Genomic DNA, 21,999 nt, shown 5'->3' with positions numbered 1-21,999 from the left:
GTTAGTAGCGTTGCGAATTTTACTTGGACTCTTTCAGGTTTAGTATAGCTATATGTATATATTTCTTGTTTTGTTTATGTATATATTTTTTGGAATGTTTACTGACTTTTGTTGCAGGGCGTCACCTTTCCCACTGCCGTAGGAGTTTGGTCCAAATGGGCTCCCCCACAAGAACGAACGTTTTTGAATTCAGTTTCAGTTTCTGGCGCAACTTTAGGCACAGTTTTTATATGTGCGGTAGCAGGCGAAATAGCTTCACAATGGGGCTGGGAAGCTATTTTTTACTTTACAGGTAATTTCACGAAAAAAAGCAACATATTAAATACGTAAAACGGTATTTATTTTGCCCCTTCTGTTCCTAGGCGCTGTTGCCTTTCTTTGGACAGTGTTGTGGTTTTGGATTATTTATGACGAGCCGTCAACTCATCCAAGAATATCAAAACAAGAAAAGTCCTATATCACTGAAAGCATTAACTTGGAAAATCTAAATTATGAAGTAAATCCTATAAATACGGCCTGTTTAAAAGTACTATTTGTTGTTGATGTTTTACACGTGTTTACAATGTTTAGACTGCAGAAACAGAAAATATTCCTTGGAAATCAATCTTTACTTCGGGGCCCCTGTTAGCCTGTGTTTTGGGTATCGTATCGGGTACTTATGGGGATTACGTTCTATGTACAATGTTACCAACATACATGGCTACCATACTTAACTTCAATATTGCAATCGTAAGAAAGTTCTCCTATTTAAGTTTTACAACAGGCAATGCTTTTTAGTTTGATGATGATATCAAGTTTTGTTATATAGAGTGGAGTTTATTTAGCAGTGCCATATGTTCTTAAATGGTTTACTATGAACATTGTAAGCTATTTGTCTGATGTGATACGTTCAAAGGGGTGGCTGTCTACATTAGCTATACGAAAAATTAACCAAACCATTGTTTTACTTGGGGGAGCTTGTATCGTACTAGCAGGTTATGTAGGATGCAACGTCAAAGCGGCAGTCATTTTATTTTGCTTAGCTATAACTTTTTTGGGATTTGCAGGTTATATTTCATATTAATTTTAGATAAGTTTAAAATTGTATTTGTTTTTAAGCATAATAAATTATTTTGTTTGAAGTTCCTGGTTGTGAAGCAAATGTTATAGATATTGCACCTAGGTATGCTGGTATTATTTACTCCCTATGTAACACTGCTGCCAATTGCTGTGGATTTTTGGCTCCTCAAATTGCTGGTTTTATTTTGCTAAAAGGGGTAAGACATGTTTACAACTTTGTAGTTTTGCATAATACTTTTTTTTATTCAACTTTAAGAATGACCAAATGCAATGGAGATTAGTATTTTGGACAACAACTGCAGGATTTGTAGTTGGAACTGCATCATATCTATTTCTTGCTTCTGCTGATATTCAGAACTGGGCCCGTGGCAAGAAAATGAAATTGTGTGAAAATAAATATTAAACTACAATAATACTGTATTAGTTAAAAATAAAAAAAATTAATTTTTGACAACTCTTCGTATTTGAAAAAAGCATTTAATTGTTTCAAAACTATGTGCTTAGCAAATACAACAGCTAATGAAAATGAATGTAACAATGCCGCATTTTTAAAATTTCAAGCAGTTTCTTTTAAATTTTAAACTATTTTCCTCATGTACCTAATGATCAGTTGGTATAAAAAATATTTAATTTTAATCAGAGGATAAACAAAACTAAAAAGTCGAAAAATGTGGGAAATTCCCCGTTTAATAATTAATTTTAGTCAAAGCTTTACAAAAATTAGAGAAACCTTAAAAAAATAAATGAGATACATGCTGGACTGGTATAATAACTTTTCAACAAAAAATTAAAGTTAATGTAGTGATGTACATAAGATAGACAAATATCGGTTTTACGTAGTTTTTTTTTAACGACTTTTTTAACCAACAAACTGACAAAAACAATTTTTTTCTAATCTTACTTCATCTGTTTGTTTTCTAGAAACATAATTTAGTTAAAATTAACAGAAAATGGATAGGTGTTGCTTTTTTTATTGTTAGAAGCTTTACTTTTGAATATTTTTTAAAAATAACTTTCACAGTTACAGCAAAATATGAATTCAAATTTTCAAAATGGAGCAACAGATTTTTCAAGCAGTAGCAGTATTGGCAGTGTTACCGGTAACTAAACTTGTGTTATTAAACATATAAAAAAAATTATTGTTTTCACCATCTTACCTTGCTGACAATAATACATTTTCCATTAACCCCTTCTGCAAAATGCACTTTCTGACTTTAATTTCTGAAACAATGTTGAGTGAACAATACTAAAACAAGGGCTAAATAGAGAAAATAAGGGGAGGAGAGGCTTAAGGAAATATATTTTACAGTCACTTTTATCAAGCAGCAAAAAATGTCAATACTAAAAGGCATTTAAAAATTTCCATGAAGCATTGACAATTTTCACCACTAACTAAAAATGACTGAAAAATACTTTTCCTTGAGCTTTTTTTCCACCCCTTTTAATGCTTATCTTCCTCCACTCCCTTTTTTTAGTGATACCCATGTTGAGTTAATTTTGTTATTGCTAATTTTGATATTTTTTTCCTTTTTAACATTTAGATGAACTAACAAAGACAAAGGGTCATCTTACTCTTTTGCGAAATCAATATGTCAAGCTACAACTTCAACACAACGAGCTTCAAAAAGCTTATTCTCACTTGAAAGCCTCACAACAAAATTCTGATTCCAATATTTCAGAAAATAATAAAAATTTGGGTTCTGGAGATGATGGACTTGCTACTGGCTTACTTAAACTAACAAATAGTTTGCATAAGAACAAAGCATTTAGGTAAGGATCATGTGTTATGATAGTGAAAGTCATGCTAATTACCACACAGGACCACACAGAACTCGTTGACTGTTTATTTGGGGATACAGTTATTTGGTTAAAAACCAAATACCAACTTTAAGACACTTTTTATTAACCTCAGCCCTTACCCTCTTTTGGGAAATGCTCTTGGTTGCCCTAAAGACAAAAAAAAGTCCACAGGATTTCGTATTTTATTTTTTTATTCTGTGTGAGAAATTTATTGTTCTTTGTGGTCCTGTGTAGTCCTGTGTGGTCCCGTGTAGTCCTGTGTGGTCCTGTGTGGTCCTGTGTGGTCCTGTGTAGTCCTGTGTGGTCCTGTGTAGTTCTGTGTGTTCCTGTGTAGTCCTGTGTGGTCCTGTGTAGTCCTGTGTGGTGAATAGTAGGACCCTAGAAACATTTTATTTGAAAAGCCTACTTACTGTATATAAATATTTCTGTTTTTAATGGCAACTTTAATAAAAAGATGATTTATTTTTTAAGCCTTAAAAAACAGTTGTTAATAAAAATCGTTGATTATCTTGTTTTTAGTGACTTGGAAATTAAGTTAAAAAACAAAACCTACAATGGCCATAAATTTGTTTTGGGTGCACGAGGAGGTATTTGGGATTTTGAAAACCTTAATTCTACAAACTTTTTAGATTTAGAATTTGCAGATGAAGAGGTATTATTTTTACCTTTTTTAAAAAAAATTAAATTTCTGTAGGGTTTGAATCCAAAGCTTTTGAAATTTTTAAAATCAAATTATGTATGACTTAATTGTAAAATTGTATTTAATGTAGATGCTTTAAAATCAATAGTATGACTTTGCCTAGCAGAAAGCATCTAGTATTAATTTTAAGTTTCCTAAATTAATCACCAAAAATTAAGACTGAAGATTAGTTTTTATTTAATTAGATTTTTTTATACCAAACAATATATATTTTATTAATATTTATAATATTTTGTTATCTTTTTAGGTTGCAGAGGCAATTGTAAAGTGGTTGTATACGGATAGTCTTGATTTACAATCAACCAGTGATGATTTTATTATTCAGTTAATGAAAGTGGCGAATAAATTTCTTCTTACAGGCTTGCAGATGCAGTAAGTTTAAATTTAAAATTCAAAAAATTGTTTAACTCTAAATTTTAAAAAACTCATTACATGTTAATTGTAATGCATTTTAAAACGCTTATTTGTTTTTTTCGTTTTTTTTTTTTTTTTTTTTATAAAAAGGATAATATATTTGTTTTTTATTCATTTTTTTTAACAAATATCAGTATTTCATTTTTTTTTAATATTAAATTTAAAATTGTTGTTTTATGAAAAAGTCTATCATATTTTTGTTGTTCTATAAATAGGTGCGAACAAATGATTTTGGCAATCGTGACGGTTAGAAATTGTATTCGATTTTATCAACTTGCTGAGGAGTTAAAGGCTTCTTGTTTAAAAGATTATTGCTCAAATCTGATTTCAATGCATTGGGTATAAAGTTTACAAATAATATATTTTTAAAAACTTTTTAAATTTTTAGATTATAATTGCTAGTACTTTTTTAACCTGCAATTTTGGGTTTTTATATTTATTCCTTACAGTAATTTAGTTCTATATCAAAAATTAATGACTTGAAATTTTTTAACCTTGTCATTTATGTTAAAAATGCTAAAATTGTGATTGGGAAATTTAGGCTTGGAGTTTGTAAAATAATTAAAACCATTAAACTGTTTCATTATAAACATTGCTCTTTTCTTATGCTATATACTCTATTAAGAAACTAAATCAATATGAAACAAGGTTTCAATACTGTTTATTGATTTTCATATAGGATGATTTAACAGCTAATGATTTTTCTTCAATGGAGGCTTCAATTTTGTACACAATGTTTAAAAGCAAGTCTTCGTTTCCATTACATCGAGCTATTAAAGCACAACGAGAAGATGTTGTTTTTCTTTATCTCATTGAATATGATGGACAGGTATGTGTAATTAACATAATAAAAATATTTATTGAAGATTAATAAACAAAAAAGGATATGGATATATGTATAATGTTGTATTTGATGCAAAACGATACAATTATTTACAGGATAGTCTGCTTGAAATAGGCTTTTCAATTTAAATAATGGTCAAAATGGGGACAAATATTGTGTCACTTAGATGGCTAAAAAACATAACAAATCTTTCATACTTATGTTATTAAATGTTTTATTGCAGCTTGCAGATAGGTTAAATATAGTGGATGATGGTGGAGAATGGCCACTACAACTTGCCTTAGATCAACAACAAAAATCGATTGCTGACACTTTGGTGGCCCACAAGGCTAATATTAACAGATTTGATGATTCTGGGCATTCGCATCTACACAGAGCTCTACTGGCAGGTAGGACTTATTAATGTTTTGTGGTAGTTTTTTTTCTCCTTAAAAATGGTTTATTTAAAAGTATAAGGGCAGTGTATTGATTATTTTGTTTAATTTCCTATGCTTTCATTATGCACCTGCAATAGGCTATTTAAAAGGAGTTTTAGTTTAATACCAATTGACGGGTTAGGAAATCCACCAAATCATCAGGTCAACAATGTAATATTAAACCTTTTTAAGTGACTTCAGCATAAGCATATGCAATAAAAAATTATCTGTTAGGAAAAATAAAATATTGTCTACAAATTTGTTATTTTCAGATAATTTAAAAAAATTGCAATTTTTCAACATTTTTTTTAAACCATGTATAGGGGATTTACTATTTAAAATATTTACAAATTTTGTTACCATTTCTACCTTGCTAGGAGACGAGTTTTCTGCCAGTTTTCTCATCTCGAATGGAGCTTCAGTCAATACTGTAACCAGAGATACAGGAGATAGTTCGCTTCATATTATGGCTCAGTTTAAATATCAGGACAAGAATTCAACTTTGGAAATGGAGGTGCGTGAATGATATATTTTTAATACAGCTAAAAATAGTAATGATAGGATGACTACTTGATGAAAATTACCTATGTTTTAAATTATAAATCTGCTGATAAGGTATTAAATATGCCTATAGGGTTGTAAATAAAATTTAAAAAACTTTTTTGAAAACTTTTTAGTTTTAGTGACGTAAAATTATGCTTGCCTTCCAAAAAAAATTTTTTTTATCGGTAAAATATTTTAAATTTAGAACATAGCAAAGCTGACTGCGTCAATACTCAAGAGAGGTGGAAACCCAAACCTGCAAAATTTCACTGGTTTAACTCCTTTACATGCTGCAATATTATCTGGAAATATGCCGGTGTTTAAACTGCTACTAGATTCACCAATGTAGGTTTATATAGAGTTATTATTTAAAAAAATATTCAACGAAAATTTTATCAAAAACAATCTTAAATGGTACTTTAAACAACTTATTTATAAAAGAACTTATTTATAAAATCTTTAGTAATTATTTTTTTATTTTATTTATTTTTTTTTAAATGCAAATTTTTTGGATTGCAAATTTATTGTATTTTGTATAAGTTATCCTAAAAACTTAGTATATTTAATAGAAACTCTAAAAAATAGTTAGAACATAGATAATTTTCGAGTTTTTACATCAATTTTTTTAGGATTGATCTTGAAATTCGTACTCGTGAAGGTTTTGTGCCATTGTGGTTATCTTTACACCAGCTTCATGACCAAAACAAATCAAAACTACCCAACTCTCAACTTGTTATTGAGACCAAGTACAGCAAGCACTGTATGCCATCTATATTAATTGAGAAAAAGTGTAGGATTGATGCTACTGACATTCACACAGGTTATAACTTGTGACTTTTGTGTAAAAATTGTTTAAAATATGAAAAATTCTTTATTTAAGAAAAAATCTAAAAAAAAGTTAAAAAATGTATAACACTTTTATATGAAAAAGTGGGTGTTTTTTAAACTGTTATTATTAAATTGGTTCGCAATTGTTTTTTATTAGTATTATTCAACTACATATGTTAGCAATGAATTTATTATTTAAAATCAAATTAAAAAACTGTTCGCTTTCTGTTTTAGGAAGTAGTTTATTGCAAATGTGTGCAGAGCAAAAAGATAAAGAGGGATCTATCTTCCTTGCCAAACATGGGGCTAACCTTAACCATGTTAACCTATTGGTAATACTTTTTTTTTAAGATATAAACATGCCAACATACACCTTATTTGTTATAATGTTGGGGGTATAAACAGTGATTTAAATGGGTAATAATATTATTTTTTTTCCAAAACCAATGGTAATGTTAATTATCTGTAATTTAATAAAATTAATGTAAAAAAAATAATAATCTTGCTATATTAAACTTTGTTTAGGGTATGTCTTGTCTTCATACTTCTTGTGTAAAAGGGCTTATTTCTCTTACCAAGTATCTACTAACAAATGGTAAGATTTATATTACTATACCTTAACAGGCTGTATAAATATATATATATATATATAAAGCGAAACATTTTTAGTCATTTTCTAAATTTCAATACCAAGTAGTGAAATCAAATTCAACCATTTACAGAATAGCTAATTATATTATGAGTTGATTTGTTTTTAATTTATTTAGGAGCTGATCCTAATGTACAAACACAGAAATCAATTCCAAATGATTTAGTAAATTTATCTGAGAATATATCAAGTGATGTTTATCTTGAAACTGCTCTTCATATTGCGATCAGATATCAATATCATGATGTCACACAGCTATTTTTGGAGCACAAAGGTGCGTTTTAGTTTCTAATTTTAATTTGTAATTTCATTTAAAAATTCAGTTTTCTTATTATTGCTTATTATTATTGCTTTGGGTAATTTGCACCGCTTGGGGAATTTTTCATTTGTAAGCCTATAAAATAAATATAACTGCCATCTGCTGTGTGTGGGTAAATTATTGCCAGCAAGTGGCAAAAATATTGGTTGAAATTTGCAACCATATTCTGACATATAAAATGCTGCTGTATTACATAGTGTGTGTGTGTGTGTGTAAATAAACGTATTTTTCGAATATTTAAAAAACAGATTTCTTAACTTCTACCTTATTTATATACATTATAGCTGACATATCAAACCTCAGTAACACATCTTACGTATCTTCACCGAATTTCAACTTAAGAAATAGTGAGGATGCTACAGTGTTGGCACTTGCTGTGTGGTGTGGTTACTTCAAGGTGGCCGCTCAATTGCTTAGTTTTGGTGCTGATATTAACTACAAGTTAGTAAAGTTAATTTTTTTAAAGCTAACTTTATATAATAATGCATTATATCAGTATAAAACCCTATACAAATATAATTTTCTTTGTTTATTTTGCATACACTAAATATTGCCAAAATTTAGTTGTAGTAGCTTTGTTTTAAATTGCTAAGTTAAATATAAAAACAACTTAAAATTTATATAGTTTAATTTATATATATTTTATATTAGTGTGTAAAAGTTTCTACTTATCATAGGTCAAAAGATGGTAAAACTCTTCTTCATGTTGCCCTTGAAAAAGAGGACATTTCATCTTCTTTGTTTTTACTTGAACACAAAGCTGACATCCATGTCAAGTATGGAAAATTAATTTATTTTTTATTTAATTTAATTTAATAAACTGTAATACCTTGAAATTATATAAAAATAATTGTATTATTTTTTGTTAACCCATATATGTAGCCTTTTAAACATAGAGTAACATTAGTTACCCAGTCTCGAGTTCCTTTGGCAGTTTGGTAGATTTTTATTAAACATAGTTGCTTAACAATTAACCTCAGCAGAAGCAAACTATTTTAAGAACCTTACTTAAGAGTGCTCAAGAATGAAACCAATAGGAATCGAACTCAGGACCTGAGAACTGAAGCCAAGTTTTCTAACCCTTAACTTTACTGCCATAGTTTGCCTGTTAAACTAAAATTTTTAATAACTAATGAAAACATATAATCTTATCAACTAGGACAAACAGCAATGAGACCCCTTTACAACTTGCAGTAAAGCATGGATTAGCTGTTGTAGTTGATGCATTATGCTTACATGGTGCTGATATGAATATTGCTGATTCCAATGGAGATTGCGCCTTGTGGCTAGCACTAGAATCAGGTATAAAATTAGTTGTTTTAGAAGTTTTTTAATTTAATAAATTTAAAATGTTGCATTTATAATCTTGTTAAGCTTTATTAATGTTTACTAGGTTGGTTTATTTTACTTTTAATGTGAAATACTGTTTTTTATAGTGTTTATTTTTTGGTTGTGTTCTCTGTAAATGAAAAACAAAGCTTAAAAGATTTAAGGTATTAGTGTCCCAATATCACCTTTAAATATTTTTTACATTTAAAGTATTAATAACAAGTTTTTTTAGGACAAGATGATATAGCATCGACTTTAGTTAGACATGGTTGTGACACAAACTTCTGGATGCCAGGACCAGAGGAATGTCGACAAACTTTATTACATCGTGCTTTACATGAAGATAAGGAAGATATTGCTTGTTTTCTCGTTAGAAGGTATAGAAAACGTTGTGTGTATATTTTGCTGTTAAACATGTAAGAAGTTTGGTTTGTAGTAATTAAATATTTGTTCTTATGTTTTAATTTTTAAGTCCTTATGAAATATTTTGTACTACAAAATTTGACAATGTTGGCAATATTTAAAAATAAATAGTCTGATGTTAATATTAAACTCTTTCTGGTGCATTGAAATTTTTGCTAATTGTACGTTAAAAATTAACCTTACAGTGGGTGTGGATTAGATTGGCAGAGAGAACAAATTGATGAAATGAGGAACAGAAGTGAGATAATTGATGGACAGACCCCGCTTCATATGGCTGCTTCAAGGGGGTTTGTGAAAGCTGTGCAGGTCATGGTGGAATTTAATGCCCAGATAAATTTACAAGTAAGTAGTTTTGCAGAGTTTTAATTTTTTAATTTTAGGTTTTAAAATATATAATTACTTTGGGTAATTTTCATGTTAACATTCCTCTTAATCTATATATACATATATGTTAGAGTTAAGTGGATAAAATTTTAGTCTTCAAAATTAAATAAACTGCTGTTTGCGGTGTGTTTTTACAGTTTATTTAATAATTTCCAACATAATTTTTTCCACTTTACAGGATAACAAAGGCTACACACCATTACACTTTGCTGTCATGAATGGTTATGAATTTATAACCGAAATCTTGCTTAACAATTCATCCATCAACTTAACATTAACTGATTTAAATGGAAGAACACCATTTGCAGCTGCTATGTTATGTAAACATAATAAATGTGCACAAGCTATACTTAAAAGAGAACCAGGTGCAGCTGAACAGGTCAGCTAGATTTATTTATTTTTTATGACTATTTAATTTTTATTGTGAATACTTTTTTTCACTTTTATTTATTTTTACATTTTTTATTTAATAGAGAAATAAGATTTAGAAGCTGTTGTTTATCTTAAAACAAACTTCCCTTTTTTAAATACTATTTTTAAATTTATAAACACTGTATATTGACATTAAAACATACTTAAACAGAATAACAATATGAAAAATCACTCCATTTAAATGTTAAGGTTATACTTTGTTTATGCAAATACATCCTTTAATTTAAACTTATATAACCTGCCTTAAAGATGGATAAAAAAGGAAGAAACTTCATGCATATTGCCATTCAAGAGAAAGACCTAGATAGCATATTATTTCTGGTGTCGATAGGTTCGGATGTTAATTCAGCCACTAATGATGGAAAATTAAATGCCCCATTACACTTAGCTGTGGAGGCAGGAGACGTACTCATTGTTAGAAATTTGGTAAGTTTAGTGCTTTTTGCAACTAATACCTAAAAAAAATCTATAAACTTATAACTAAAATATTAACTAAAGCAGTTTAAAGGTATTTTCTCTTTTCTTACATTTAATTTTTATTATAATAAAACTACATCATTTTTTAATATTTTTTGTTGCCATTAATCATTTTTCTGTAAACGTTTATTAACAAAACCTGTAAATGTTTATGAACAAAATCTGTAAATGTTTATTAACAGTTGTTGGCTGGTAGTGAAATCAATGTTTTAAACAAATCCAAATTATCCCCTCTGCATGTAGCTGTAATCAACAACGCTTATTCAATTGCAACTGTTCTTATTGAAAATGGGGCGGATATGTATGCTGTTGATGGCAATGGAAATAACGGTAATAAAAAATAGAAGTTTCTTTTATATATTTAGTTAAAGAAGCATTAATAAATACTACTTAAAAGTTAAGAAAAATTGCCCTTTTTTCATAAATAAGTTAAATTTTTTTAGAGAAACAAGTACCATTTTTTTTTAATTTAACGATTAAATATAACATATGCATTTTAACATATTAAAATTAACATTATATTAGAAAATTATTATTTTTTTTTAACATATGACAATATATATAAAGCAAACAGATTATGCAAAAAATGTACTTTCTTTTTAGTTTTTCATCTTGCTGCTAAACATAGCTGCCTTGAAATCATCCAAATTATTACTCAAGTCAACTCTCAAATTAACAACATTGCCACAGGTTTAAACAACAGACAACAAACTCCATTGCATGTGTTGGCTGAAAATGGAAAGGGAAACTCTGCTGAGATTTTTGAATGTTTTAATGCTGCTGTGCCTGATTACCAGTTAGGTAAACAAGATGGAAATGGAAACACAGGTAATATTATGGGGGTACCATTAATAAGATCAACAACGAAAAAATAAATTTAAAAACTAAAATTAAATTGAATGTATTAAGATTAAGCAAATAGTAAAACTACTGTATAAATATTATTATTAAAAAGTAGCATAAACAACAGATTTTAATAATTGTAAGCGAAAGTTAAATTTTAATCCTAATTTTGCCAATTATTTAAATTTTTTATTAAATGATGTTCAGTAAGACATGTATAATATTCTAAAAATAACCTTTATTAGAAAATGTGTTTTTAGTCTTTTTGTGATCATATTGCCTGCAAGGGCTTTTAACTGGCCCTCATTTAAAGTTTTTTATTAGTGTTTTAAAACTTTTTTTATGTTTTTTTAATGACTTTATTTTTCAGCTCTCTTGCTTGCTTATTTTAATGGGAATGGTGTTTTATGTCGTTCACTTGTGCGATCTGGTTCAATTCTGGCACAATCAAACCACCAGGGAACCAATATTTTTAACCACCCTGTTGCAACCAAACAACTCCTGTTTCGTTTGTTGGACATTTTAAACAAAGTATGTCAAATTTTTTTATGTTTAATTTTTTTAATTTTAATTAGATTTTTAACAGGTGACCCCTTTTATTTTTGATTTATTGTCAATTGTAAAAAAAAAATTTAATTAAAAATAACAATTATGGTTTAATTTTGTATCTTATTTTTTCTCAAGCTGTGAAATTTTTTAAGTTAAATTAAAATGAAACCCATCATTATTTAAAAACAAAGAAATTATAATTTAAATACCGGCAGCGTGGTGTAGTGGTAAGAACACTTGCTACACCACACATGAAGTCGTGGGTTCAATCCTCACTGATCTCATGCTGTTGTGCCCTTGAGTAAGTCGCTATAAACGGTATGAACTCCTGCTGAGCCAACACTTAATCAGCAGTGTAATTATTGGGCAATTATAATTTACAATATTCCAAAATGCACAGGCAACTCGAGACTGGGTCGAAGTAATTGATGTTACTCTATGTTTAAGTCGTACATTTGACTTTCCCACATCGAGGATAAAGATATATAAAAAAAAATTACCACTTTTATTTCAAATAATAGGAGCCTCCCTGGGTAGATGGTAACTCTTGTATGGAATGTTCAGTTAAGTTTGGGGTTGCAACAAGGAAACATCATTGCAGGCATTGTGGTCGACTTCTCTGTTCAAAATGTTCCACAAAAATGATGCCAATCATTAAATTCGATGTCTCGAAACCTATCAGAGTGTGTGATTTGTGTTTTGATGTGCTCACATTTGGCGGAACACACTAACTGTGTGTGTTTTGTCTAATTTATAGTAAAAAATTGTAGTTATTAAAATTTTGTATATTTTTCATATTTGATTAAACTAAACATATTAAATTCTACTTTCAGTTAGATTTTAAATATTAATCTAAAATTTTGTAATTAAAATATATTTTTGTTTTTTTATTTTGATTGTAAATATTAAATATTATAACATACTTCTAGAATATTATATACTTTATTGGGACAACTTGCCTTCAAATTCCAATATTACATTTATTAGAATAATTTTAATTTGTTTTACAACTTTTAAGTAGACCTGTTACACTATTGTATATTAATTTTGGTGCTACTTTAAATATTAAATTAGCCAAAATTATTTAAGTGTACTATTTGTATTGTAATTGTTTGTCAACGGATTTTTGTCTTTTTTAAATTAAAAAAAGGATAATTTCTGTAAATTTTATTTTAACATGCTTTAAATGCCATTGTGTCATATGTTTAACACTTCTTTACCCAAAATTTAATAATTGAAACATATATTATAAACTGTAAATAATATTAAAGGTACCACTATCAATTAGTACTTTCTGTAAAACTAAATTGTAGTACTAATAAAACTTAAATTCATATCTTCAAATATATTGCAATAGGATTTAATTAACATTAATTTTAAAGTTTGTTGTTTTTTTTGATTTGTGCAATAAATTGATTTGTTACACTGTAATTTAAACAGTGTATTTGCAGTAAACATATATGATTGAAATTCGTGTTTTTTCTTTTTTAAAATTATCTTAACCTGAAGAAAATCTCATTTGTAAACAGTTTCAAGGTAATGTAAATTGGTTACAGACAAATTTAAAACATCTTTTTGTGGGCTGTATATTTTTATGCTGTAGTTGATATATTTTATTAAATTTAAGCTACATAATATAATACCATTCCTCATTAAAAACTTTTTATTAAATGTTAATTAAACCTTATTTATGTTTTAGCAGATGACGCTATTGTGGTGTAACGGTAATGGGTATTCCCCTTACGGAATTTGTAAACAGTTTCAAAAAATTCACGTGTTTATGCACTTTAAGAAAATGTCGGTTATCTGCCGTAAATGTTCATGTTTGTTAATAAATTGTGCGAAAAAATTATCAAAGAAAGTCTCTGTTACTCAACTTTCCAGAAGTTTTGCAACTGTGCCCAACTCATGTAGCGTTTTCCCTAACAAAACATGGATTATTAAGCAAAACCGAATTGGGTTCACAAAATATTCAACTTCGAATTTCAACGAGGAATCGGAAATCTTTTCTAAAATGGCCAAAGAGTAAGTATCTTTTTAAATAATTTTATCTACTTCTACACATTGCAAAACCTAGTTATTGTGAAGTCACTGTTGTTTTATTTAAACATATTGAACTAATTGCTTTTTAACTTTTTAGAACCAGCAGCGTGGTGTAGTGGTAAAAACACATGCTATACCACACATAAGGTCGTGGGTTCAATCGTCACTGTTCTTATGCTGTAGCTCCCTTAAGTAAGGCATTATAAACGTTATGAACTCCTGCTGAGCCAGTATTTAATCAGCAGCATAATAATCAGGCAATTATATTCTATATAATATCCCAAACTGCCACAGGCAACCCGAAACCTTCCCACATTAAGGATAAATTTATATACAAAAAAAAACTATTGTACCGTACTACAATTATGTAATTTTAAGTATACTGGATCGAGGTATCTTTAAAAAATACTGAATTTGATGGATTTCATAGATACATTTATATCAAATGTATATTAACGAATTGCATGGAATGAACGGATCTCATGGCCTTTTCATTGTATACAGGATCTTTTATAAGTTTTTTGATATAGTTTATATATATTTTAAAATATTTCCCATTCAGTTGGTGGGATGAGAGTGGTGAAATGAAAGCATTACACAGCATGAATGAGTTAAGAGTTCCATTTATTCGAGATTGTTTGTTGTACCAAGGATATGGAGAACGTAAAACTGCTAAACCCCTTAATGGGGTAGATGTAAGTAAAGAATATTTTTATGCCTTCTTGTGTACTGCATTGTAGTAATATTTAAATATTTTCATGGTGTAAAAAAATCTGTACTTGTAAAAGATACAGAATTATTTAGATTTAAATAGACTGCTAAGTCAATCCATTTGATCTAGTATATTTTATCCATAAAAAAAACCTTCAGTTTATATTTTCACTAAACATTTATAATAAATAAACTTTCGGTTTTATTTTGATATGATAATTTGAAAAATATTATTAGGGTATGTTGCCTTGTTACCAGTTGCTGGATATCGGGTTGCTAAAGACATATGATATCAATCTAAAGTGTAACTGTAAAAAAGAAATTTTATTCCCAAGATTTACATGATATTTTGTAATAAATAATTGTTTTAAGATATTAGAAGTTGGTTGTGGTGCTGGAGTTTTGTGTGAACCACTGGCTAGACTTGGTGCTTCAGTTGTTGGCATCGATACCTGTGATGAGGCACTAGAAGCAGCAAAAATCCACAGGTATGATAAATTATAAATACGAAAAAAATTTATATATGGAAAAATAATAAAAAAACATGTTAAAATTATTTTATACATTGAAGCTATTACAACTACAACATTAAAAATTTATGCGATGCCTTTGTAATTCTTCTTGGATGTTTTAAATTAAAATATAGTGATCAAACTCTGGTCTTCATGTGGTGAAAGAAAATTTTTTTTTACCATTCAGTTTAATTCATTTATCTGATTTAAAACACATCAATTAAAATTATTTCAATGACTTTGTATTTGCAGGGAATCACAAGACAGTGACATGGACCTTCAGTATATTGACTCCTACTTAGAAGATATTGTTCAAGTTGGCTCACTAAAATTTGACTGTGTTGTGGCTAGTGAAGTACTTGAACATGTGGAAAACCAAAAAGATTTTATCAGAATGTGTTGCACCATATTAAAGGTAATAATTTTTTTAACAATATTATTTGCTTTTATTAATAAAAATACATTTGTTACATATTGACTGACAGCGTGGTGTAGTAGTCGGAACACTTGCTTCACTACATGAGGTTGTGGGTTCAATTCCCACTGTTCTCATGTTGTAATGCCATTTAGTAAGACGCTGTAATTGATAAACTTCTGGTAAGCTAACACTTAAATAGCGGCGTAATTATCAGACAAATATATTTTATAATAACCCAAACTGCCAAGGGCAACTTGAAAGTGGGTCGAGGTATCTGATGTTTTTTTATGTTTAGGTCGTGAAGTTGACCTTCCCACATCGAGAATAAATAAATGTAAAAAAAATATAAATGTAAGCTTACCAAATTATTTATATTAATCTTGCGACTCTTTTATATCATAAAAAACACTTTACAAAACTTAAAGATAATGTTCACATTATATTATATAGCCTGGTGGGTCTCTCTTTGTTAGCACCATCAACAAGACTCCACTTTCCTATACACTTGCAATTGTAATGGCTGAAAAGGTTTTAGGTGTTGTTCCCAACGGAACTCATAATCATAATAATTTTATTTCACCTGACCAAGTGGAAGAATATGCTTTGGAAGGTATTATAACATTAATCATAAAAGTATAAAGCAGTATCCTGTTAAATTTATTATTGTCCTAACGCATTATATTTAAAAATTAGGCTATTCAACATAATTTTATAAGAAGTAATTTTCTTAAACTGGAAAAAATTTTGATCAATTTTCATTTAAAACGAATTTGCTTTGTCAGGTATTAACAACACCTTTAAATAATGCTAGTAAGCATTAGTCTTCGGCTACTTTAATGTTATGTATAATTGAAACTACCATTTTATTTTAAGGAGGTTGTGTTGTTAGAAAGCTGCATGGAATGAATTATAATCCTTTTCAAGACACATGGAGTTGGGCTGATCATAATGAAATAAATTATATTCTTCACGCAACTAAGGAAAACTTAACTAATGATACAGCTAATGACAAAACAAAAGATAAAGTATCCGAAGAAGCAAACAATTTATAATTTTTTATTCAGGTGACAAAAATTGATTATCGTTTTTTGCATAGCAAGTATGTATGATTGCACAATATCAAACTAATAATAATTGTTTACATTTATTAATTGTTTCTTATATCTTTAGCCTTTTTCATAAATTCTGTCACCCTATTGGTATCCACTTTATTCTCCCAGTAACCACCTTTTTTGAAGTGGGATCCAATAATCAAACCATTGGCATTTAAATATTGATCCATGTTGTCAATTGTCACTCCTGAACCAACAAGAATGGGAAGACTGGATGACTTTCTTACATCTGTATTCAAAAATTAAAACATTATTGTAATTTTATGATTGTGCATATATTTATTGCAGAATAATAATGTTGCCTACAACTTTTATTGTACATTGACATTAGTAGTTTTTTGAAAACAGATTTTTTGAAACCAGGTTTTAATGATAAACTAATGGATTTTATTACCTGTCAGTTGTTTGGCATCGGTCTCTACTCCTGTTTCTTTTCCAGTAATAACAACTCCATCAGAAAGGAAAAATTCAGCAGCTTTCGCTATCTCTCCTATACTTAAGTCATTTGTGATGGAATGTGAACTAAAATTGGTATTTAGTATAAGTAACAATTTTTCTAATTACCACAATGCATTAAGAATTGTAAGTTAGTTTTAAACAATGTGATTTTAAAGAAAAATAACTGATTAGGATGTCTTGCCTGTGTTTTTTCTTAATGTCTGTAAATACCAGGACGTTTTCAGCTGATATGGCTTTGCGATATCTTAATAGTTCACCAGCACAAGAATCTATAAAACCCTCGTCTCCAATATGTGAAAACACAAATCCCTCTGCCCGAATAAAATCTAAACCTAAAAAAAAATTTTTGATAATTTTAAAAAATCTTGTTACTTTATCCGTAAATACACAAATTTATCCATAAATACACAAACCTTTAAAAAAAGAATAAATATTTTTAACTTTGATAAAAATTTCACCTGTGCATTTGGCAACTGCTAGTGCATGTTTATTGGCAGCAGTTAATACTTGTATTCCTATTGGAATATTGGGAAAGTTTAGTCTTAACTTTGTTGCAATCATTGCCATACAGGCAGTTATTTCAGGACCAATACAGGATGCTTTAGTGTATGGAACATCATGCATGTTTTCAATCATAATAGCATCCTAAATAAAATTAGAACAAGTTTTATTTGGTACAAGTATGTGGAAGAAATGTTTTTTATAACTTCAAAACTGAGATATACCTAACACAAAAACAACTTGAAATAATCTTAGTAGAACAATATTAGTTAAAAAAATATATATAAAATGCCAAATAAAATAGGCATATTATTAATTACCACTCCACTTTTAACATATATTTCTGCTTCAGTAAGAGTGTTTGAACAAATTTGATCCACTGATAATGAATTTTTAGGACATCCTTTAAAACAAATTAAATTTTTTTGTTGCGTTTTTAATAGCCTAATTGTTTAAATCAAGGAGTGCACTATAGTTCATATAAAAATTTAGAAATACCTGGTAATGCTTGTAAATGTAACATTCCTATAACATTAAACGTTTTTCGCCTAAATAAATCAACAAATTTTCTAGATGACATTTTTTAATTTTTTTCTAAAAAAATAAATTAATCAATAACAAAATTAAATTAATTTGTATTAAATAAAATAATGGCCACAGTTAGCAATATAGCAGAGCATAAAATAAAAATCATTTTAATACAAAAATAAAATTTTAAGAATATATATATAAATTAATATGGACTTAACAACTTTTTAAAACATTTTTCATAATAACAACATTTAAATTAAACTAAAAATCATCCACCCATTCAGGCTTTGCTTTAGGCTTTTTCTTAGATGTTGAAGGCTTGGAGGAGATTGGCATTTTTTTCCCTTGGATATTATTGTTGTCATGCCGTTGATTAGAAGAGGAAGGTTGATGTTCTAAAAATTCTCTTGAGGGTGCTCCAAGACCGCTGTCATCCAGTCTTAAATAGCCATCCATAAGGGAACTCATTCCTGTCAAGCCCCCCATTGCTGCAAATGGGGTGTCATATTTTGCAACTGGATGTCCCCGTTTCATTCTTTCATCTTTTGTTTCAACAATCATGGAGTGCTCAGCAACAAGAGATCCACAACCGCAACGAAATGAGGTTTGAAATCCAGGACAAGAGCAGGACTTGCATTTATTTGGCTTCATTGCTGAGTGTTGAGTGGAAACATGTTTACAGTGGCATCTTATGTGCTGGTTACCATTTTTTGGCACATAATTGTAACCAGAACATCCACAACCAATAACCTTGCATTTAATCTCAGAGTTGTTTGAAATTGGACGATCAAAATCGGTTTTGTGTTGCTTGTACCTGTGTTGGCAAAAGCATGGTGTTTCTGGGCCAATTAACTTACAGTCCATTCCCGACTGATTGCTCCAGCTAACATAGACTCGGTTATTAATTCGATTTGGTAAAACTCTTTTTTTGTATGCTTCATATTCAACAGGGGTAAATAGTTTACCGTTATCATCATCTCCAACAATGCTACGATACTCGAAATATGCGTCGACCGCCGATGCGGCACTTTTATCTAGCTTTAAATGGACGCGGTTATCCATTTTTTAAGTCTAATACTACGTATATATTTTTAAACAAACTTATTGAAAACGTGTGTTGTTTTTTGTTTACAAGTGTTGGTATGGTTTGCTACAATAGAAATCATATGCATTATAGTTTTTATTATTACAGAAAATATATAACAAAAAAAAAGTTATTAATAAACAACAGTTTAATTTTAATTGCAGTATGAGCCTACATTTCACAATATTACTTATAAAAAAGTGGATATTTTGGTGGAGTGGTTCTTGTAATTACATAACCGTTAGGTGGTGATATGGAGTTTCCATTACGAATGGCGGTAACATGTTTCAGTTGTGCTAATAATTAATAGATAATAACAGAATGGGAGGAAACGATTTAAAGTTTGAACAATATATACAGGAATTACAGTTATTATAGATAATTTTTATAGTTTATTATATTAAGTAATTGTTTATTAGGATTAGATTCATAAATGTTCTTCTTTTTGGTATTATAGGTAATAGTATTTTTCATCCGTCAATTATTAATTTACCTTGCCTTTGATTAACTCTACCTTCAAGACCTTATAATATTAATTTCATAACCAACTATCAAGTAATCTCTATTTGACGATTACTCATGGTTTTCAACAGCAGCTACGATCTTGTTATTTAGTGCTAATTATTTAATAGGCCAATACATTAACTAAACTGCTACGTTAGGTAACTTGCAGACTTGAAGCCCAAAAAAATAATTTCAAGATGGATTCTTCCCAATGGATAAACTTTGCAACAAAAGTTAAGAGATTTGATGCTTACCCAAAAACCATGGAGGATTTTAGGATAAAAACTTATACAGGAGCAGTTGTCACAATATTGTCAGGAATTGCAATGTTTTTTCTTTTTGTGTTGGAGTTAAAATATTATTTAACTACTGAAGTCCAACCTGAACTCTTTGTCGATTTCTCGCGGGGGAACAAACTTGACATTAACATCAATCTGACTTTTCCACATCTTCCCTGTGCTTATGTCAGTTTGGATGCAATGGATGTGTCTGGACAGCGTCAAATTAATGTCCAACACACTATGTTCAAGCAAAAGCTTAACCAAGATGGCACCCCTGTTCCTGATGCATTAGAAACGATTGTAGAGCTGGGAAACAACAGAACACTTTCTTTGGATAAGGACCGCTGTGAAAGTTGTTTTGGTGCAGAAACGCCCGAGTTAAAATGCTGTAACACTTGCAGCGACGTAAGAGAAGCGTACCGACGAAAAGGCTGGGCTTTTCCAGCAGATAACAACATGCCACAATGTGAAAGAGACGATCCAGAAGATAAGGTAGTTTTAACTGGTGGATGTTTGCTGCACGGCCATTTAGAGGTGAACAGAGTCGCTGGTAATTTTCATATCTCGCCGGGTAAAAGTTACGAAGTTGGACATATGCATGTGCATGAGTTAGTAAAAAGCACTACAGCTGCTAATTTAACACATTATATCAATCACTTGTCTTTTGGCACTACGTTTCCTGGCCAAGAATTACCACTTGACGGTTTAAAGGTAGTTTCTGAGGAAGAAACACTAAGTGCTTATCAATATTATGTTAAAATTGTTCCAACCACTTACGTTGATTTAAGTGGAAGTGTTTTAAAAACAAATCAATTTTCGATAACGCGACACAAAAAAGTAATATCTGTTAATGGCGGAGACGGTAATTCCCTTCCAGGTATTTTTTTGTCTTACGAGTTTTCTCCAATGATGGTTAAATATGTGGAACATAGAAAATCCTTTTTTCATTTTTTGACTTCGGTTTGTGCAATTATTGGAGGTATATTTACAGTTGCTGGAATCATCGATGCATTTATATATCATGGTGCACAGGCTATTCATAAGAAAATGGAATTGGGTAAAGCAACATAAATCACTAATAATCATTAAATATAGGAAATTGTCTTATTAAGCAAACCAATTATATGCATTAGAACTATTGTCTCTCACGGAAGCAGAATTTTTTTTAATTTTTAAAAGAATTTGGAGCGACTGTTTTAGTTTCTTTTTCGTTTAATCCGTTTTTTAAATAATTTTTTAAATGGTTGAAATTAAAAAACAAATTTTCTGATCCTTATTGGCATTAAAACAAAATCATAATAACCTTATTAGAGTTTGCTTATTTTTTTATTAATTAGATAAATTTAATTTAATTTGCACTTTTGTCACAATGCAAAAATATATAAAATATCATAAAGCTACTAAATAATCAAAAGTGTTTCTAATTATTAAGTAAAGTGTGCTAAAATTTTTCTAATTGTTTTAAACTTAAAGTTTTTATTTCTTTAAAAGGTGCAATGTTTTGTTACTGTTACATATTATCAAGTAATTGTGTTTTTTCGAGAATTAATAATTTATTTTGCATATATATATATGATCTTTAAATTTTTAAAACAGTTACTCATGTATGACCAATTTAAATTGTTTGCTCAATTTTGGATAGAAGTATGTTATCTAAAATGTTACAAATTTCTAGTGAAATTTTATAGCCTATAGTTTTAATGTTAAGGATAGGCTATTACTAATTTAATAAATTACCGTAGTGATATAAATTTTCATGAAACCTATTAAACAATACAATTTTATGTTAATTACTGTAATAATTGTATGTTTGTGATTTTATTTCTAACTTTTA

At 29.1% G+C, this 21,999-nt stretch overlaps 5 protein-coding genes across 5 annotated transcripts; 3 read left to right on the top strand and 2 right to left on the bottom strand.

Annotated features, from left to right (window-relative positions):
* Positions 1-1,988: 1,988 nt before the first annotated feature.
* LOC145754166 (ankyrin repeat and FYVE domain-containing protein 1-like) lies at positions 1,989-13,027 on the top strand. The gene is made up of 24 exons (XM_082570560.1): positions 1,989-2,159; positions 2,601-2,829; positions 3,379-3,511; positions 3,807-3,931; positions 4,189-4,312; positions 4,653-4,802; positions 5,041-5,206; positions 5,611-5,747; positions 5,982-6,121; positions 6,406-6,596; positions 6,839-6,936; positions 7,130-7,199; positions 7,372-7,527; positions 7,857-8,013; positions 8,250-8,348; positions 8,732-8,874; positions 9,134-9,278; positions 9,510-9,666; positions 9,887-10,087; positions 10,390-10,566; positions 10,800-10,947; positions 11,221-11,445; positions 11,831-11,991; positions 12,531-13,027. Exons 1-24 carry the CDS (start codon positions 2,093-2,095, stop codon positions 12,738-12,740), a joined length of 3,609 nt encoding a protein of 1,202 aa, XP_082426686.1. The 5' UTR covers positions 1,989-2,092; the 3' UTR covers positions 12,741-13,027.
* Positions 13,028-13,904: 877 nt separating this feature from the next.
* LOC145763654 (ubiquinone biosynthesis O-methyltransferase, mitochondrial-like) lies at positions 13,905-17,294 on the top strand. Its single transcript, XM_082575158.1, has 7 exons — positions 13,905-14,034; positions 14,615-14,747; positions 15,136-15,251; positions 15,528-15,690; positions 16,144-16,303; positions 16,567-16,757; positions 16,864-17,294. The coding sequence occupies exons 1-6, from the start codon at positions 14,024-14,026 to the stop codon at positions 16,743-16,745; spliced, it is 762 nt and encodes a 253-aa protein (XP_082431284.1). The 5' UTR covers positions 13,905-14,023; the 3' UTR covers positions 16,746-16,757; positions 16,864-17,294.
* LOC145763652 (uncharacterized protein F13E9.13, mitochondrial-like) lies at positions 16,730-18,387 on the bottom strand. The gene is made up of 6 exons (XM_082575156.1): positions 18,264-18,387; positions 18,086-18,168; positions 17,723-17,909; positions 17,446-17,596; positions 17,200-17,327; positions 16,730-17,034 (listed from the first exon to the last, which is right to left on the bottom strand). Exons 1-6 carry the CDS (start codon positions 18,343-18,345, stop codon positions 16,841-16,843), a joined length of 825 nt encoding a protein of 274 aa, XP_082431282.1. The 5' UTR covers positions 18,346-18,387; the 3' UTR covers positions 16,730-16,840.
* A 170-nt stretch (positions 18,388-18,557) lies between these two features.
* LOC145763653 (protein FAM221A-like) lies at positions 18,558-20,436 on the bottom strand. The gene has a single exon (XM_082575157.1). It carries the CDS (start codon positions 19,356-19,358, stop codon positions 18,558-18,560), a length of 801 nt encoding a protein of 266 aa, XP_082431283.1. The 5' UTR covers positions 19,359-20,436.
* On the top strand, positions 19,816-21,772 carry LOC145763651 (endoplasmic reticulum-Golgi intermediate compartment protein 3-like). Its single transcript, XM_082575155.1, has one exon. It carries the CDS (start codon positions 20,082-20,084, stop codon positions 21,234-21,236), a length of 1,155 nt encoding a protein of 384 aa, XP_082431281.1. The 5' UTR covers positions 19,816-20,081; the 3' UTR covers positions 21,237-21,772.
* The last annotated feature ends 227 nt before the right edge of the window (positions 21,773-21,999 follow it).

Source organism: Corella eumyota, chromosome 1 (genome assembly GCF_963082875.1).
Source record: "Corella eumyota chromosome 1, kaCorEumy4.1, whole genome shotgun sequence".
Taxonomy (NCBI): domain Eukaryota; kingdom Metazoa; phylum Chordata; class Ascidiacea; order Phlebobranchia; family Corellidae; genus Corella; species Corella eumyota.
Note: the sequence above shows the minus strand (reverse complement) of the source record. Positions and strands in the feature narration are given on the sequence as shown.

Bases quoted from the DNA above. Each gene is read 5' to 3' on its own strand.
- LOC145754166 (XM_082570560.1), top strand. From the start codon at position 2,093: ATGAATTCAAATTTTCAAAATGGAGCAACAGATTTTTCAAGCAGTAGC. The intron at 7,200-7,371 runs GTAAGATTTATA...TAATTTATTTAG, and splicing joins CAAGTATCTACTAACAAATG to GAGCTGATCCTAATGTACAA. The intron at 9,667-9,886 runs GTAAGTAGTTTT...TCCACTTTACAG, and splicing joins ATGCCCAGATAAATTTACAA to GATAACAAAGGCTACACACC.
- LOC145763654 (XM_082575158.1), top strand. The intron at 14,748-15,135 runs GTAAGTAAAGAA...AATTGTTTTAAG, and splicing joins AACCCCTTAATGGGGTAGAT to ATATTAGAAGTTGGTTGTGG. The intron at 15,252-15,527 runs GTATGATAAATT...TTGTATTTGCAG, and splicing joins GAAGCAGCAAAAATCCACAG to GGAATCACAAGACAGTGACA.
- LOC145763652 (XM_082575156.1), bottom strand. From the start codon at position 18,345: ATGTCATCTAGAAAATTTGTTGATTTATTTAGGCGAAAAACGTTTAAT. The intron at 17,597-17,722 runs GTGAAATTTTTA...ATTTTTTTTTAG, and splicing joins AGCAGTTGCCAAATGCACAG to GTTTAGATTTTATTCGGGCA. The intron at 17,035-17,199 runs GTAATAAAATCC...TTTTGAATACAG, and splicing joins CGATGCCAAACAACTGACAG to ATGTAAGAAAGTCATCCAGT.
- LOC145763653 (XM_082575157.1), bottom strand. From the start codon at position 19,358: ATGGATAACCGCGTCCATTTAAAGCTAGATAAAAGTGCCGCATCGGCG.
- LOC145763651 (XM_082575155.1), top strand. From the start codon at position 20,082: ATGGATTCTTCCCAATGGATAAACTTTGCAACAAAAGTTAAGAGATTT.